Below are 18788 nucleotides of genomic sequence, written 5' to 3'. Positions count from 1 at the left end.
CAGGTAAAACATGATTGTAATATATAAACGCTTAAATCAAAAAAAAAAAAAAAAGTTTCTCATCTCCATCATACCCAATCTATAATGGTATATACCCACCCTTATATTTGCATATTCAATTTATTAAATTAAAAAATGTGAACTTGATTAAATAAGTGAAAAGAAAAAGAGAATTTTTTTTACCAATTTCTTTTAAAGAATATCATTAAGGGTAATGGTTTATATTTATTTTTATTTTATTTTTTAATATTAAATTTATAATGATTATTTTATCTTTTAAAATATGTCTTACACAATAATTACCATATACTATTATCATTCATTTTCCAAACAATTTTAGTTAACAACATATTACAAATATTGATTCGATTATTTTTTATTTATTCCGTTATATTTCTCTATTAATTTATTTTGATTCTAAATATTGTATAATAAACATGCTATAAATCTCTTGAGAAGATAAACCCCTTTTGTTTCAAAGCCTTAGAGCATCTCCAAGGAGTACACTAAATTTGGTGTCACACTATCACCAAATTTAGTGTCAAAACTTATTTCTACTCCAAATATAACACAAAAAATTACACTAAAAAAATATTCCATATTATTATATTAAATTTTTAATAATAGTAAAAAATTTAATATTATATTAATTTAAAAAAATCAGTACAATTGTTAAAAGATAATAATACTGTAAAATCGGTAAAACTTAATCATGCCCCACAAGATTATAATCCATATTATGATTATCTCGGTAGATCAGAAAATAATCTTTCACATTATTGAATTGTTTTTGTCTCTCGATTGCCGAAACAAGTAGGAGTATATCAGTATACCACTTTTAAAGATGTGCATTGATAATTTATTTTTATTACCATAAAAATAATTTATAGTATTCATATTTAAATTTACACACAATAAATTAAAAGGTGCTTTTACAATAAACTCTCTAAATAAAAGAGTTACCCGATAGTTTGAACTTTATTTTCAGTGTGTTAAATTTATCCGAATATTTTCAAAATTTTGCAGGATGTCTTAAATAAGTATAATGTACCCTACTATAAAAAAAAAGTCTAAAATTTCGAAATAGGTAGAAGTACATCAGTGTACCAATTTAAAAAAAAAAACACATTGTAATTTAATAAATACAATTAATAATATAAACATAGACAAAATTAATTATATATATAAAAAAAAAATGAAAAAAAGTATGCCGTGTAAACAGTGCACCACATATATGCCGTGCACTGTAGCACACACGATAATTTATTGTAATGTTTGCAGCTATGTTGGAGGGCCAATTCCACAACATCACCAAATATGAAACCTCCTTGGTGATGCTCTTAGTCCAACGATCACCATTCTTCACCCAAGAAGTAAAGCACATTTTGAGAGTGTTAACATTCTCATGGTTACTAAGGCAAGTGATGAAGAGTCCAATAAGATGAAGAATAGTCCTCATCTTCCTTAATTGACAAATTTATAATTTCATTATCAAAATTTTCACACCCTATATTGAATGATAGGATCTTAATACTACTAATGTTACTTCTAGTGCCTATACTAAGTACAAGACTCTATTGAAAATGACACAACCATACTTACTTATATATGATTTTATAATATCCATTCCTCTCTCATATTCCATTTGAATTAGAAAATTATTTAGATTACAATAATATTGAATGTTTATAATACTAGAACAACTTTTAGAACATCTTTGAATTAGGAGAAGACAAGAAAGGCTTAGGTGGTAATTGCAAAGAGTTGAAACTCATAACTTCCAACATTTCAATAACTTCACTCATTGAAGGCCTATCAGAAGGAGCTATTTGTATACACCACAAACTCACAGTTATAAGTTTCTTCACTTTTACTATGTCTTTTTCATCATCAATTATTTCTTCCAATCCCAATTCATCATGATGATTCACCTCAAGACGTTTATAAATCCAATGTGGAAAATATATCTCACTATTATTTTCACTTTGAATATCCTCATTATATTTCCCACCAATCATATCCAAAATCATCATTCCATAACTATACACATCAGATTTGTGTGAAACTCCGCCGAAACATCTACTAAAAATTTCAGGAGCAATGTACCCTGCCGTCCCTCTCGGGCCCATTATAGAGCTAATGAGACTCTCAGTCCTTGTACAAATTTTGGCTAGGCCGAAATCAGTGATTTTGGGCACGAAATTGTGGTCCAAAAGAATGTTATGAGGTTTGATATCGAAATGCAAAATTCTCGTGTTGCAACCTCTGTGTAAGTATTCTAAGCCTCGAGCAATCCCAAGTGAGATTTGGTAAAGCATATCCCATCCTAATTGGCTCTTGGTCGAGTCAATAGGGGTCACATTGAATATGAATTTTTCGAGAGATCCATTAGGCATGAACTCGTAGATTAGACCTCTTTTCGAACCTTCGAAAAAAAATCCCAATAATGTGACAACATTTATATGGGAGGTTCTACTAATTGTTGCAACTTCATTGATGAAATCTTCACCATCAACATCTCTTAAATCATTCAAAATTTTCACAGCCACATCACAACCGTTGTCTAATTTTCCTTTGTACACATCACCAAATCCTCCTTGGCCTAATTTTTCAGTGAATGAGTTTGTTATTTTCTTCACCTCTAAATAGCTATATCTCTTAACTTGAAGTGGTCCATAATTACTTAGAAAGGCTTCCACGTTTTGATGAGTTTGGCTCTTTTTCCAAAAGAGAATAGACTTTTTCTTCATGATGAAAAAAATCAGTGTTATAATTAGAATCATTCCAAAACTAACTCCTGCAGCTGAAACCAATAGAAGGAAAAACAACCAATTTAATAGTAATTACTAATTAAAATTGACCAAGAAATCTTTTCAAAAAAAGAAATATATGTACTAAAAAATATTTTTAAAAAAGGTGTGCTAATTACAACTTTTTTTCTCAATTTTCACCTCAAAAACATATGTCGGGGTATTTTTTTTTTCACAACAATGTTCGTTATAATTACAACACTATAATTTTAAAAAAATCCCAAATAGTTTATAGTGTTGAAAGTATATTTATAGTTTTTTGAATATATATGGTAAATTGAAATAGTAACTTTGTTGTTGATACTATAAATTATTCGATTTCTTTTTTATAAAAAATTACAAATTTAATATTGTAACTATAATAAATATTACTATAAAAAAGTTATAAAAAAATATTTTATATATATTTTCAGACGCAGAAATTAAAATAGAAAGTTAAAGTATAATTTTGCATTTAAAAATTTGATTAATTATAAGATTATTAGAACTTTTTTACTTACCAATTGATGCTTTAATGACCAAGTTGTGTCTTCCTGCAAAAGATCCATAAAATATATTTAATTGTAAGTACACTAACAATTTGTGTAAACATAATACAAAGAGTGTATTGTCATTAATATTTTGTTTTGATTAGATCACTATAGAATCAATGTAATTAGAATTAGAAGGCACTATAAAACAAAATTTATTTTTAGTTATAATAAAATTTGTGACTAAAAATAAAACAATCGTGACTAATTATAAATCATTATTTATATATTGTGACTAAAAATTTTTGTGACTAAAGGTATTAGTTACAAAAATTACAATTTGTTGCGACTAAATGTGTTTTTAGTTACAATACTTGTTGTGACTAAAACTAAATTAGTGACAACTTATATTTAAATATTATGTTTTACTCACAAGTAATTTTTTGTTATAACTATAAGTATTTTGTGACTAAAAAATTGTTACTAAAAATAACTATTCTTTGTGAGGGGTGAGTTTTACGTTATAAAGAGAAAAATTACTTATGGACTCAAGTATATTAATATTTCAGTGTTGAGCAAATAAAAAAGAATAATATTCCAGACTTTTGTCATACTAAAAAAATCTGGGTGATTCTACAATACATTCCTTTAAAAGAGATGTACTGATACACTCTTGATTTATTTCGGCATCTAGAAAAATTTTTAGTCTAATTTTTTTTCATATTCATTTACGTTATAGCTATTTAAGATAACTTATAAAATTTTGAGAAATTCCGAATAATTTATAATATAGAAAACAATGTTTAAAGAGTCTATTTTACACGTGTATAAAATAAAATAGTCACGCATACACTGTTTGAACGTAATTTTCGGCGTGTTAAACTTTACTAAATTTCTTAAAATTTTGCAGGATGTCTTAAATAACTATAACGTACATGACCATAAGAAAAAATTTGACTAAAAAATTATTTAGAGTGATAAGAGTGTATCAAATATCTATTTTAAGGGGTGCTAATTTTCTAAAAAATCTATAAGTAAAACCTTCAAACTATTTATTTATTGATTGTGGTTGTAAATTTTCTTCATCATATTTTATATTTATTTTTATTCATTTATTTTCTTGAACAGTTGGTTGATTGAGTCGTGTGGTGAATATGTACAGAAAAGTCACGTGGTCTTTCTTTGACTTTTCATTTTCAGTAGCTTAATTACTCTTGAAAAGTCTTATGAGAAAAAGAAGTAGAAATATGACTGAGAAAGATACACTTGTGGAAATTATTTTGGCACAACACTACCAAGTAACCCATGAGAAATAATTAATGATTTTTTTTTTTTATAATAATTATTAGATTAAAATATATGATACATAATAATACATAATTATAATATTAGTGGAATGATATTTTGTAATAGTACTAAGACTAACTGACTCTAATAAATCTTAAAAATAATTATTAGTGGATCGTCATTAAGGTGGACGATTGAGATTGTTGTCTATGGTCCCTCAGTCCAAGAGACTTTTCTATTAATATAAATATATATATTTTTCAAAAATAAAAATAAAAATTGATTGGTTGGAACATGCTAAAAAAACTATTTAAAACTTAATTAAATTTTATTTTATATTTAAAATAAAATACCTATTTTTAAAATTTTACTCTACACTTAATAAAATATTGAATAATCATATCATATAACGAAGGGTTATTTAAAAAAAAAAATGAATATATATACATATATAATATGTAAATTTAATTACACCAAATATGATTTTTTTTTTTACAAAAAATTTAAAAATATGGAATAAATCACTATAAATAAGAAAGAATACCATAAAAAACTTAAAAATTTGTATATAAATTTAACTTCTATATAATGAAAACTATTTTCATAATGAAGATACTAGTTTATTGATGAAAAAATCAATTAAAAAGAATTTTATTAAGGCAATGAATTAAAAAAGCAAAATTAGTTTCTTAAAGAAGAAATTAGTTACGAATACCAAAACTCATATAAGATGTGTTTATTATGAAACCGATTTTCCAATTTAAGAAATTGGTTTCTAGATCTCCAACTGCAGCGAAATTCGTTCGTTCTTTTGGGGTTTTGGTGGTGGAGATCTCTTATCTAGGGTACGTTTGAGCCATTGATCGCTAGATGTGTGGGTCGTTGGTCGCCAAATGTGTCGCTGGTGAACAGAGTTCAGTAGGTGGACGGTTGGGGTGAGGCAAGAAGAGTACTTGAATGGAGGAGAAGAAATAGTTTTAAGATATATTTTTTTTTTTAAAAAAAATAATCTATCTACACATCGTAACAAAGTCTTCAAAAAACCATACGAGTGTAATTTCCTTTATAACTAATAATTAATAAAAAAAAATAGGTCCTATATTACTATATTGATTAAAAAAAACACAAAATTTGAAATGAGATTGTGGAACTTACTAGTAGTTTTGTTAGCATCTTGAGCTTCTATTCCTTTAGGTTGAACAACACATGTTGAGGATTGAGTTCCATTAGGACAGAAACAAACAAGACCACTATTCTGAGTCCCACATCGCCCACCACTATTCTCACACTCTTCGCATAAATTAGAATTTGCCTCGTACCACAACAAAGTAAATCCATCTTTCAAAAGTCGAATATAATTAACCGTTTTAATACTTTGATTATTATAATTATTTCCACTCAGATCAACCGGCACAGCAACTTGTTTCTCACAATATTGCTCCGAACCATTATTAGTAGTCCTCAAAGTGTCGTCGTTTGGCACCAAAGCAACTAGAGTTGAATGAGTTGAATTCGAGGCACAAGGAACCAAAGATTTCTCCAAACTTGGTAAGAACGAGTTGGTTGTGCATCGGTAGAAGAATTGAACGTTCCCGTGGTTCGAGCTAAATGTGAAATTTAGACCTCTATTAAATTGGAAATAGTGGTTGGGAGCAACACAATCAGTGTCAACTACATCCAAATCGACTATCTTTAGGGAATTGTTTTTGTAGAAGATGTGGTTTACGATGTAAGGACCTCTATCGGTTTGGAAAATCGGTTTGTTGTTTTGACAAGCGATTCGGAAGCCTTGGCGTCCACAATAGTCTTTTCCTGCACCTTCAATGTAAAAAGGGTAGCTTATGTTGGGACCTGTACCACAAGATTTTGGTGCACAAGCTTTGTATCTTGAATTATCTATGGCTTGGTTTTGTGCTAGTGAACAACACAAAAGGGTAGCCACCCAAATGAAGAGCAACATTAATTTCATCATCAGCTTACTCATGATATTTTTTTTTTCTTGGAGGGTGTGTGGTTGTATGGAGTATGGAGTGTGGAGTATATATGCACAGTTAAAGCTTATTATTAATAATACATTATTGGTGTACGTACAAGTGGACAAACAAGAGAAGTTGAATTTTCTTTTCTTGTGCATTGACTTGGATATGTAATCACAAAGACTTGATAAAAAGAGAAAAAGAGTAGAGTAATTTGTGAGATAAATACTTAAGTTTAATTCTTAGTTGCAAATATATACCTAAGTTAAATTTTTGGCGGTAATAATTAGGGGTGTTCATTAAACCGCCCGTACCGCAAAAAAAAAAATACAGTTTGAAATTCTTTGCGGTGTGGTCGCAGTTTGAATTTTTCCTAAACCGCGCGGTGCGGTGCGGTTTGCGGTTTTAAATTATTAATATGCGGTTCAAACCGCACCGCACTGCATATTATAAAAATACTAATTTTTATATTTATTTAGGTCCAATATGTGAATGTTCAACTCAAAGTCTACTAGTTATTGTATTGTTGACACTTAATTTTTTTTTCATATTTATTTCCAAGCTTTATGGTATTTTGACAAGTTTTGCTCATGGTTTGTTGTATTTGTGATAGTTTAATTATTTAGTGATAGTCCAAACCGTAGAAACCGCAGAAACTGCACCACATCGCACTATTTTTTGCAGTGCGGTTTCTGTGAGTTTTTAGTTTCACGGTACGGGTATAGTTTGGGAAATTAGAAAAACCGTATGTGCAGATTGATTTGAAAAAATGAAAAAAAAACCGCACCACCCGCACCGCGAACACCCTTAGTAATAATACTTAAGTTATATTTCTAGAACTTTGTAGGTACCTAACCATTAAATGTAAAGTCATTATATTCCCGAGTCATTTTTTTATTGGTATATTTGAACTTTTTTTTTTTTTTGAATAATAAAAATTTAATGACTTGGACCAATCAGGAATTACCACGTGATAATTTATTTAACCAGGTACCTACAAATGTGTACGTTTCAGGGTACGTTTTGGTGGTGGAAATCTCATATTAAGGGTACGTTTGAGCCATCGATCACCGAATGTGTGGGTCGCCGGTCGCCAGATGTGTCTCTGGTGAACGGAGGTTGATAAGTGGATTGTTGACGGATGAGACATGTAGGATACTTGAATGGAGGAGAAGAAATAGTTTTAAGATTTTTTTTTCTTTGAAATAATCTATCAAAACATCAAATATGGACTTTAAAAATTAAATTTACACATATATGACATAAAAAATACCATAAAATACTTTAAAAACTAAAATATGCCATAAAAAATGCCCAAACCTAAAAATGTCATATTTTTGTAAATAAATCTTAAAAAATCATATAGAATATAATTTCCTTTATTACTAATAAATAAATAAAAAAATATATCCTATATTAAATTTAATAACAAATCACACATATTAAATATACTCACTACTTCTACTTGGAACCTTGAGTGCTAATAGCAAATGCTAGAAAAAAGAAAACACAAATTTTAAAATGAAATTATGAAACTTACTAGTAGTTTTGTTAGTACCTTGAGCTTCTATTCCTTTAGGTTGAACAACACATGTTGAGGATTGAGTTCCATTAGGACAGAAACAAACAAGGCCACCATTTTGAGTCCCACATCGCCCGCCGCTACTCTCACACTCTTCACATAAATGAGAATTTGTCTCGTACCACAACAAAGTAAATCCATCCTTCAAAAGTCTAATATAATTCACCCTTTTAATACTTTGATTATTATAATTATTTCCACTCAGGTTAATTGGCACAGCAATTTATTTCTCACAATATTGCTTCGAACCATTAATAGTATTCCCCAAATTGTCGTTGTTTGGCACCAAAGCAACTAGAGTTGAATGAGTAGAATTCGAGGCACAAGAAACCAAAGATTTCTCCAAACTTGATAAGAACGAGTTTATAATGTCAACTACATCCAAATCGGCTATCTTTAGGGAATTGTTTTTGTAGAAGATGTGCTTTATGATTTAAGGACCTCAATCGGTTTGGAAAATCGGTTTGTTGTTTTGACAAGCGATTCGAAAGCCTTGGCGTCCACAGTAGTCTTTTCCTACACCTTCAATGTAAAAAGGGTAACTTATGTTGGGACCTGTACCACAAGATTTTGGTGCACAAGCTTTGTATCTTGAATTATCTATGGCTTGGTTTTGTGCTAGTGAACAACACAAAAGGGTAGCCACCCAAATCAAGAACAACATTAATTTCATCGTGATATTTTTTTTCTTGGAGGGTGTGGTTGTATGGACTATGGAGTATATGTGCACATTTAAAGCTTATCATTAATAATTATATTATTGGTGTACGTACGTACAAGTGGACAAACAAGAGAAGTAGAATTTTCTTTGCTTGTGCTTTGACTTGTATATGTAATTACGAAGACTTGGTAAAAAGAGAAAAAAGAAGAGACAGCAAATGAAAGCTGAAATTTCCATGTTTATTTTTCCTTCTATTTTAGATATTTATTTCTTTTTGGTTGTAATTTTTTTTCTCATAAATACATACCTATTTATTCATTTAAGAATTTTTTCATTTTTATACTTTAAAATAATATATATTTTTTTTTAATATTTTTACGGATACTACATAGAAATTTTAAATCACAACAAATAATAGTATAACAACCCATATAGAAACTATTGGAAAAACTACTTCAAAAACCCAAACCGTAAATTAAAAATAAAAAATAAAAAAACAATATAAGATAATTCTCCTTTATTTAATCATTGAATTATTTACACTTCATACTAAAATTTTTTATTTTTTTAATTATCATCTTAATGTTTAAATTGTGTTGGGACTTCTTTCCAAAATAATAACAATATATAATTGTTAGAATTTTTCATTAATTCCATGAAAACAAACTCATCAACTTTTACATCACAATAATAAACTCATCAACAAACTTTCACATAGATAAAGTGTCCAAGAACTCTTGATCGTAAGCCATGGACTCAAGTGTCTCAGCTCGAAGACAAACCTCAAAGTCAACGCTCCCATGGTCAACCCCTGGAAAGACAGTCAACTTCCCATCATACTTAGTTGCTTTACCACTTCTTACACACACTGGTTTTCCCCAACCAAAATCATTCCCATAAACATTAAACCTTGGTGAACTACCAGTCATTAATCCAAACCCGGGCTCTGCAGTGAATGTGGCCAACTTTGGGCTTTCGGCCCAACTCCTTAAGTACTCATTTACTTTCTCCGTTGTGTAGGACCCAATCATAATGTTCATCTGCAATGCGGCCCAGCCCAATCCATTCCTCTCAACCAGCTTTCCAGCTGTGGTCTCCACTCTCCCAAACACTACAGCATTCCCAAAATACCCTTCTGCTAATGGTGGCTCCATTCTTTGCCTCAGACCCATTACGATGCTGTAGCTCACTTCCTGTTCGGGTTTGAGATTTCGGTTTCGGGTTATGGAGACCCATAGGTGAGCCATAACAGCTTGAAGGGATGAAATCTTGGTTGTTGTTGGGAAGGGTAATTCGGTCATTTCAGCGTTGGCTTTTGCTTTGAGTTTGGCTATGCTTTGTTGGGAAAAACTAAACATTCTTTGCTTTAATGCTGAATTGGGAGTTTCTATTAGAGCATTGCTATTGGGCACCAGTGGTGCCTAGCACCTTCTAAATGTGTCGACTTGCAATTGGCTAGCGATACTCTATAAAAATTATTATATTAAACTATATGGGACCCGATACTTAATTGCACCAATAGCGATATTGACACGTAGGAGGGTGCTAGGCACCAGTGGTGCCCTTTAGCATTTCTCTTTCTATTATTATGTGATTTGGAATATTGAACGGTACACGAATTGGGAAAACGTTACCGTTAGAAAACTGTTCGCGGTCGAAAACGAGATGAGGAGTGTTGGCTAAAACGACGTCGTTCTCGTTGTCGTTAGAGATTTTAGACCAAGTGTTGAAGAAAAGCCAAAATACAGTACCGTCAGCAACGGAGTGATTCATACTTAAACCGATGAAAACGCCGTCAACTAATTCCGTTACTTTAACGGCAACTAACGGCTTCGAAACTCCTTGGTAATTCTGAACATCGTTTAATGGAAAGAAAGAGTAAACGACGTCGTTCGAGATATAAATCGGGTCGAGAATATCTGACACTGTAACGCCGTCTAATGCCACGTGGTCAAATGAAGCGCCGGCTCCGTTATTACAGTCAATGAAGAATGATTTAGTAGAGTGAACGTCGTCGTTTGGGGTCATGACAAGGCAACCTGAGAGTGGAAAGAAAATATCGAGTGAAAAGGAAAGATCTGTTTAAGCGTTGGATCCATTGATGAGAGAAGGTAATTTGATCTTGTGGTTTTTTGAAGAGAAGACCTTTTTGGATATAGTAATGTTGTATGAGTAATAGGTCAGATTGAGTTAACTCAATCTTACTTTCATGAGTTTTTGAAGAAATATTATGTTGCTCCATTTTTTTTTTTTTTGGGTATAAGAGGGGTTTGGTTTAATTTTGTGAGAGTAGTGAGAAATGAGTATACGCACATAATGAATATACTAGATTGAAGTTACGTGCCAAGTCAGTCACGTATACTTAATTTTTTTTAAGGTTATATATATGCTAAAAAAATATTGTTTGTAAATTTTAAATAGATAATGTTCAACATAGTGTGATAATAGTAGAAAGCATAGTAGTAATTTTTTTTTTAAGAAAAAAGTAATAGATTGTGTAAAATTTAAAGAAATAAATTTAGATTGTGTAAAGTTTTAAAAGATAAAAATTAAATTAGTTTAAATATAATAAAAGCAAAATGAATCTATATGAAATTTAAGCTAAATCAATGTCCTAAGTTTCTTTAAATTAAAAAAAAAATAAAGTACAAAATTTTCTAAATGTATTGTTTTAATAATTAAAAAAAACGCTTCTCAAGAATTGATTAAGCAAAACAAATCAACAAACAAGACAAAAAACTTATCAAAAAAAAAAAAAAACAAACAAGACAAAAAGAGATAAAGTGACGTTTCTTTTTGCTCATAGGGAATGCAACAAAAATACATATATTTAAGAATTTAAGAATTTATATTTATATATATATATTTAAGAATTCTTAATTGTGTGCCTTAAACAAATACAGATAAATAAGACACCTTCTTGTGAATTATTTTCTTTAAACGTATGATCCATGTTTAAAAGCCTCATATGAATCTAAAACAACTCCTGAAGCTATAGCCCTTGGAAGAGCTAAGAGTTAAATCTATAAGCCACCAGCTCAAAAATATGAGAAATGACTCCAATAAAATGAGGGATCACCACTACCAACTCTCTTATAACCATTGTTTACATGAGCTCAATTTTATTCTTTCAATCTTAAAGAACTTAAACTGTATTCTATATTAATAAAATTCATTAATTTAAGTGAACAATATTTTGTATTAAAAAGGAATAATAAGAAAAACATAGTTATATAACTTTGTATTTTGGAAAGATAGTCTGAAATCATAAGCAGTCATATACATGTTCTTCCCTTCATGCTATTATGGTGAAGAATCACATAACACAACAAAACTAATGATGACAACTGGAGGAACTTCAAATAAGAATCTTGTTGTAGACATAGGCATCACATAGAGAAAAGTTGGGTAATCTTCTTCTATGCTTGGAACAAGTGATCCCTATATAGTCCATGAAAACTATCAGATTGGGATCATATGGACTAAATTCAACCAAAAAGTTGAGAGAAGTTATTAGATATGTATTCTACCTCAACTTCCACACCATACACAGTTTGCACCGAAACCTTTGGCCCGCCCACCTCATACTCCATTAGTTTACCTGAAGTAGTTCCTAATGCAACAGTAACAAGCCTTTAATACTACGTTAGAATTGGGAGGAGGCAATGATACCTATATTAAAGAAGTCCCCATTTAAGAAATCAAACAAAAAACCTGTAAGAAATGACGATATTTTGTTCACAGGCTACGAGACTATGACCTTTGGCGGCTCCAACAATGCCTGCCACTCTTAAATCATGATATGAAACACCTGACTCCACACATCTAGGAAAAATTAATACGTTTCACATATTTATGGATACCATTTCCATAATTCTCACTAAAAAGTTACTATTAGCAATTTAGCATGTATAAATATGATGTTTTTTTTGCTGAACATGCCTTAAGCCTTACCTTCTTAACAACTCTCCCTGAAGCAAATGATGACTAACTCGTTCATAAGCACAGCGAATCAGAATAGTATTATCTTGTCAAGATAAATTATGGTCTCTTGCCATACAAGCTTAATACACCTTGTAAGTCCGAGATATGAAAACAATGCATATTTCAATATATTAAATTCTATAATATATAGCAGAAGTAGACTTTTTCTAAAGGAAAAAAAGTCAGTAATATGATATAGTATTTAAGTAGCTTATCTCAAATTTTCTCACAATAGTTGGCTGAGAGAAAGCGACAACCAAATAACTCATTAAAAACTAAAACAATGTCAAATAATATATTACATCATAAATAGTATAGAGCATAGAAATCAAAAAAATCAAAAATAAAAACAAAGCAAGGTACCTTTAAATTCATCTTCCCCAAAACCATAACTGTTTGTGAAAGGGAGATTTGGCCCAATGAGTCCAATGTTTAATCCTAACATAGCCGATTCCGCGACTAAAGCAAGACCTGCTGGACCACATCCTATCACCAATAAATTCAACATTTTATCACCAACTGAAATTGCTAGAAGCTCCCAAAAAATAAATAAATAAGGCTTTACCACATGATTCTTAAAATAAAACCCCAATGTTAAAATAGAGATTAAGAAAATTACTAATGTCAAAATCAAAATAAACTCAAAAATCACAATAATAAATTAAAATAAAATTTAAGCAATAATAATTACACCTATTGTTTATGCATATGTTTTTTCCATGGTGCCGATTACTGTATCAAAATACATATTGAGTATTATTATTTTTATATATAAAATTTTCGAAAAGGAAAGCAAAAATCATGGTGAAAGAAGATGAAGAAGAGTGATTCTTTAGATGAAATGGGTATTAATTTTTTGGGAGAAGAGGCTGGACGGGGGTTTTGCCGAGGCTTTGAAATGAAATGAGAGAGATGTTAATCAATTTTAGGGTTGGAAAATAGATGGTTTGTTAGTAGTTTGTAACATCAATTTGTTTTTCTGAGGTTTATTTAATTTTTTTTAATAACCTCACTAAAATTTCGCTGAGGTTTGTTACGTTAAACTTCTGTTTATTTTCTTTATTTTTTTAGTTAAAAGATGGTTTAATTTTTTGGTTTAATTATTGCGTTTATTTGTTAACGGGAGATCAAACCTAGTCGTTAAATTTAACAGAATATTTTTAAGTATATTCTGTTAAACCAAGAAATGCCGTTAGATAGACACTTTTAATATATAAAGATATATATATATATATTCTACATACAATTTAAAACAAAATTAAACATTTCTTTATACATACAATTTTTTTTCTTCATTTGAATTTGTTATTTGTTATTTTATTTATTTTAATTTGTTGTTGGAGATATAAAATAAAAATAATTTATTTTATTTTGTTGCTAGTTATGTGAAAAAAATTATATTTTTCCATAAATATTAAATAATTTAAAATTGAAAAGTAACCAATTTTAAGTAACTGATCCAATAGCACTTTTACATTTGGATGGAATTAGATTTGAGCTATTGTGCGGATTGGATCCAAAATATAAATCTACACTTAATGCGGATCGGATGCACTATAAACAAAATAGTGCGAATTGGATAAACACCCTTAGTAATGAGTATGTTTAGAAAACATAGTTGGAGATGCTCTTAGGAACCATACGGTGCCCAACAGTGGCGGACCCAGAATTTAAAGTGAGGGGGGGCGTAAATAAATTTAAAAATAAAATATAAAGTGTAGTTAGTGGGGTTTGAACCTTTACCCTCTAACCTATTTACCAATTACCTTAACCATTACACCAAGATTACTATTATGTCTATAAATATAATCTTTTAATACAAATATATGTTGTAACTAATTAAAATACATATACATTTTTTTCTCGATTTTTTTTTTCAGGGGGGGCGACTGCCCCCCCTCGCTACAATGTGGGTCCGCCCCTGGTGCCCAACACCATATACCGATATAGCGCGTTGCGATTGGTTAACAATTTCTTATATTATTTATTAAATCAAATTGCATAAAATCCAATATTAATTTGCACCAATAACCATATGTTACCTCTTTTGATGTTCCCGTTAGCATTTTTTTTTGTATTGTATTTGTTATTTTTTGAAATTAGTTGATCCTTCTTCCATCTCAAGGAACTTTTTCTGTAACGACCGAGAGGTCTAACTCGTCTTTTTAGTTTTATTAATATATATCCTCGAATTTTATTCAAAAAAAAAATTATGGCTTTTTTTTTTTTTTTTTTTTTTTTTTTTTACATTTTTATGAGTTTTTGTATGCTATATTTTTGTAAAAAATTCAGATACCACATTTATATTTTTTCCTTTTCCTCCTTTATTATTTATATAAAGTTTAATAAAAAGAAAACAAAGCGCACGCACAAATAAATTGGGTCTCTTATTATTTTTTTTTTGATAAAGTGATTAGAATCACTCATGAATTTACGACGCCCACGTCCGCCACCGGCGCTGGAACCTCCTCGAACCAGGATAGCTCATCGTCTAACCGCAGAGCATGCTTTGCCAAGCCATGGGCCGCTAAATTCTCAGAGCGAGCCACATGGGACAAAACTGCCCCCGGAAATTTAGACAATAAAGCTATAACATCTTCAAACAACGCTCCTAACTTGTTGAATTACATCTCCCCATTGTTGATAGCCGTCACCAAAGCTAACGAATATGAATAAACTGAAAACAAATCAAAAAATCAAAAAAATTTATTAGAAAATAATCAATCCGATCAAAACACTCAAAACTCAAAAATTGAAAAACTAGATCCCAAAATACTATAACTAGCCAAAGGGAGACCCCTTGGCTAGTAGCAACTTAACTCTTGTATTTTACTTCATCATCATCTTAGGATTACTATCCCTTACTAAGACCCTAAAACCTAAAAATTTTGATATGTAATCTAGTAATAACAAAAATCCTGCAATGCTCCCATCCATAGGATATCAAAAGTTTACGTTGAAAATTATCGCAATAATAAAGTAAGCAACGAATAATGTACTTCAATAACCTTGATTATCAATGATTAGTGTAATTCAATACAATAAAACAAATAACCTTGATTATTAAGCATTAAAGACCCATTAATTCCATAATCCTTCTCAAAATAGACAAAATCAACCATATTAATTCATTATTAATGTCCCCATTTCTAAAATATTACAAATTCCTTTATTGTACTTATTCCAAAAAAGTAATTTTTATACATATTTATTTATGGTAAACCTTATTATAATCAAATCAATCTATATTGAATTGAAATTACTTAAAATAATCCAATTTAGCTATTATGACATAATTATTCCTATTTTAATTTCCAAAAAGTTGTAAAACTTCCAAAAATTGTATCCTTTAAGTTACCATAAAAATATTTATAATGATACCTTCCTATACCACATAGATTACAAACCAAATTCCATAAAATTTTACTTCCCAAATATATCTGAACACAATAAATTCGCAATTGACAGGATACCTCCTTTTATTACAATATCTTCGTATTTATTATTCTTTAAATTACTTGATTAATTTTAAATAAAAATATTAGAATCTGAATATTAAATTCCACCCCTTTCCCTTTTTGCTAATAATTCCTAAAAATATGAACTAACCATAGCTAAAAGCTATTATCGTTTAAACTTAATCCTCCTTAAACCTTATTTCACTTGAAAATATTTTTAAAATATCATTTTAAAATTTTCTTTACATCATACCTTAACTTAAATAACCCTTATATTCCAACTAGTAAAATTTGTCTAGTGCATAACTTGTTTATTTTGTAATTTTATTGTGCCAACATTTTATTATATTTTCAATACAAGAAGCCGTGAAAATTTTAAACAAACTACCCTAAATAATTAGGGGCCAGCCATGTAATAGGCGCTATAGCCTTGTAAGGCGCCAAAGCCATAAAAATGGTGCAAAAATAGAACAAACCAATAACAAAAATATTACAATATATCCCATTATAACAATTCAACTCTACAGAAACAAGAAATTTTCGGACAACAAATTCTTTGAAGAAAACTTCATAGTTTCATCCGGTAAGACTATGAACAACTATGTTAGCATCGTTTAATAAAAAATTAAAAAAATATTGTTTAAAGATATAAGAAATTTATGAAATTTTTTTTATAATAACTTTAAAAAAAGAAAAGTATAGGTAATGAATTTCGAATAGCTTGAACTGCTAGCAAACAATCTAACTTTAACTGCAGTTTTTAAAGAATATCCTTAACTAATAGAGTATTACCGACACCTAATAGCAATACTCAAAAAAACTTCACATACAATCAAAATATATGGTACAACGTATTAAGTTATTATACTAAATTATGTTATATATCATATTTCTTTTATAATGTGATGTTAGTGTTAATTTATATTATATGATCATATTATAATTTATACTAAAATTAGGTAACATAACTGTCCTTCGTGCAGTGGTTTTAAATATATCTTTTGAGGTATTTTAGATATTTTATTTTTTTTAAATTATTTATAATTATATTTTTTTTTGAATTATTATTTATGAATAAAATATTTTAAAATTTTAAAATGATAAAATAAAAGTCAAAACTTGAAATTTTAAAATATTTATATTACTGAGAAAGAATATTTAAAATTAGGTACAAATTGTTAGATATTTTCAATTAATACTTATTATAAAATTCAAATTATATATCATAAATATTTTAAATAATATCTATTAAATCGAGTTAATAATTCAAATACTTTATTATTTTCATATGTAAATTTATAACAAAACTGTAACGTCCCTTCTTCAAGCCTCTATTGGGTCCTTACACCCACGGAATGAATGACTCTTATACACGAGTATGTCACTCTGGCTGTTTCATGGACTGACAACTGACCCTACAGACCAACACGAGTGTTTCCAGCATGCTGTGTCTTCACTCGCACGCTTCCTGGGAAAACTTCCCAGGAGGTCACCCATCCTAAAATTGCTCCAGGTCAAGCACGCTTAATTGTGGAGTTCTTTCGTGATGGGCTACCGAAAAACAAGATCCACCTTGTTGATATAAGTAGTACCAATCAATCTATTTAAGCTCTCTTCAACTATGTAGTCTCATACCTACACTGCCTCAGAATCATCACACTTCACCTTCCCCCAAGCGATGTGGGATTGCACAGCTGACCGGTACTTCCTCTTACGAATTACGGGACTACTGACTGTCACAATCACCCCCCTTACGGGGTTCGACGTCCTCGTCGACCACACTTCTGGCTGGGTCTAAGCTCTGATACCATTTGTAACGTTCCCGCTTCAAGCCTCCATTTGGTCCTTACACCCACGGAATGAATGGCTCTTATACACGAGTACGTCGCTCTGGCTGCTTCATGGACTAACGACTGACCCTACAAACCAACATGAGTGTTTCTAGCATGCTTTGTCCTCACTCGCACGCTTCTTGGGAAAACTTCCCAAGATGTCACCCATCCTAAAATTGCTCCAGGTCAAGCACGCTTAACTGTGGACTTCTTTCGTGATGGACTACCGAAAAACAAGATGCACCTTGTTGATATAGGTAGTACCAATCAATCCATTTAAGCTCTCTTCAACTATGTATATAGTCCCATACCTCCATAGCCTAAAAATCATCACACTTGACCTTCCCTGTGCGATGTGGGATTGCACGCCTTACCCAGTATTTCCCCTTACGGATCACGGGACTACTGACTGTCACAATAACAAACTCATCAAACAAATCAAAATAAACTATTTATTTAGTTGATTGATTCAATAAACATAAAGAAAAGTCTAATTTTCTATATTCGTGTAAATATTTAAAATTAAAATCTTTATAACTAACAAAAATAGAAAAAATCATGATTTTGCATAGGTTTATTAAAAACGTGTTAAACACTATAACCCATAAAATTTTATCTAAAGTGATAACTTACTACATATTTGATGCATAAATTATATTTTAGTTACGTAAATTGAAAAAAAAAAGTTTTAAGTTGTTCTCATCACCGTATTTCATTTGTAATTGTTA

At 30.0% G+C, this 18788-nt stretch overlaps 2 protein-coding genes and 1 long non-coding RNA gene across 5 annotated transcripts; all 3 read right to left on the bottom strand.

Moving 5' to 3' along the window:
* Positions 1-1702: 1702 nt before the first annotated feature.
* On the bottom strand, positions 1703-6612 carry LOC115712147 (rust resistance kinase Lr10). Its single transcript, XM_030640389.2, has 3 exons — positions 5723-6612; positions 3311-3343; positions 1703-2803 (listed from the first exon to the last, which is right to left on the bottom strand). Exons 1-3 carry the CDS (start codon positions 6549-6551, stop codon positions 1707-1709), a joined length of 1959 nt encoding a protein of 652 aa, XP_030496249.1. The 5' UTR covers positions 6552-6612; the 3' UTR covers positions 1703-1706.
* Positions 6613-9496: 2884 nt separating this feature from the next.
* On the bottom strand, positions 9497-10814 carry LOC133036509 (uncharacterized acetyltransferase At3g50280-like). Its single transcript, XM_061113049.1, has 2 exons — positions 10421-10814; positions 9497-10158 (listed from the first exon to the last, which is right to left on the bottom strand). The coding sequence occupies exons 1-2, from the start codon at positions 10812-10814 to the stop codon at positions 9497-9499; spliced, it is 1056 nt and encodes a 351-aa protein (XP_060969032.1).
* A 1014-nt stretch (positions 10815-11828) lies between these two features.
* LOC115712391 (uncharacterized) lies at positions 11829-13494 on the bottom strand. Of its 3 annotated transcripts, XR_009687184.1 has the most exons (4): positions 12741-13494; positions 12501-12597; positions 12317-12399; positions 11830-12227 (listed from the first exon to the last, which is right to left on the bottom strand). It is a non-coding gene; the product is annotated as an uncharacterized LOC115712391 (long non-coding RNA). The 3 variants fall into 3 exon arrangements; XR_009687183.1 differs by having other exon boundaries at positions 11829-12399; positions 12501-12611; XR_009687182.1 differs by having other exon boundaries at positions 11831-12399.
* Between the last annotated feature and the right edge of the window lie 5294 nt (positions 13495-18788).

The sequence above is a fragment of the Cannabis sativa genome, chromosome 4 (genome assembly GCF_029168945.1).
Source record: "Cannabis sativa cultivar Pink pepper isolate KNU-18-1 chromosome 4, ASM2916894v1, whole genome shotgun sequence".
NCBI classification, from domain to species: Eukaryota; Viridiplantae; Streptophyta; class Magnoliopsida; order Rosales; family Cannabaceae; genus Cannabis; species Cannabis sativa.
This window is presented reverse-complemented; position numbering and strand designations above follow the sequence as displayed.

Bases quoted from the DNA above. Each gene is read 5' to 3' on its own strand.
- LOC115712147 (XM_030640389.2), bottom strand. From the start codon at position 6,551: ATGAGTAAGCTGATGATGAAATTAATGTTGCTCTTCATTTGGGTGGCT. The intron at 3,344-5,722 runs GTAAGTTCCACA...GATCTTTTGCAG, and splicing joins AGATGCTAACAAAACTACTA to GAAGACACAACTTGGTCATT. The intron at 2,804-3,310 runs GTAAGTAAAAAA...TATTGGTTTCAG, and splicing joins GGTCATTAAAGCATCAATTG to CTGCAGGAGTTAGTTTTGGA.
- LOC133036509 (XM_061113049.1), bottom strand. From the start codon at position 10,814: ATGACCCCAAACGACGACGTTCACTCTACTAAATCATTCTTCATTGAC. The intron at 10,159-10,420 runs GTAACGTTTTCC...CTCCCAATTCAG, and splicing joins CCGCGAACAGTTTTCTAACG to CATTAAAGCAAAGAATGTTT.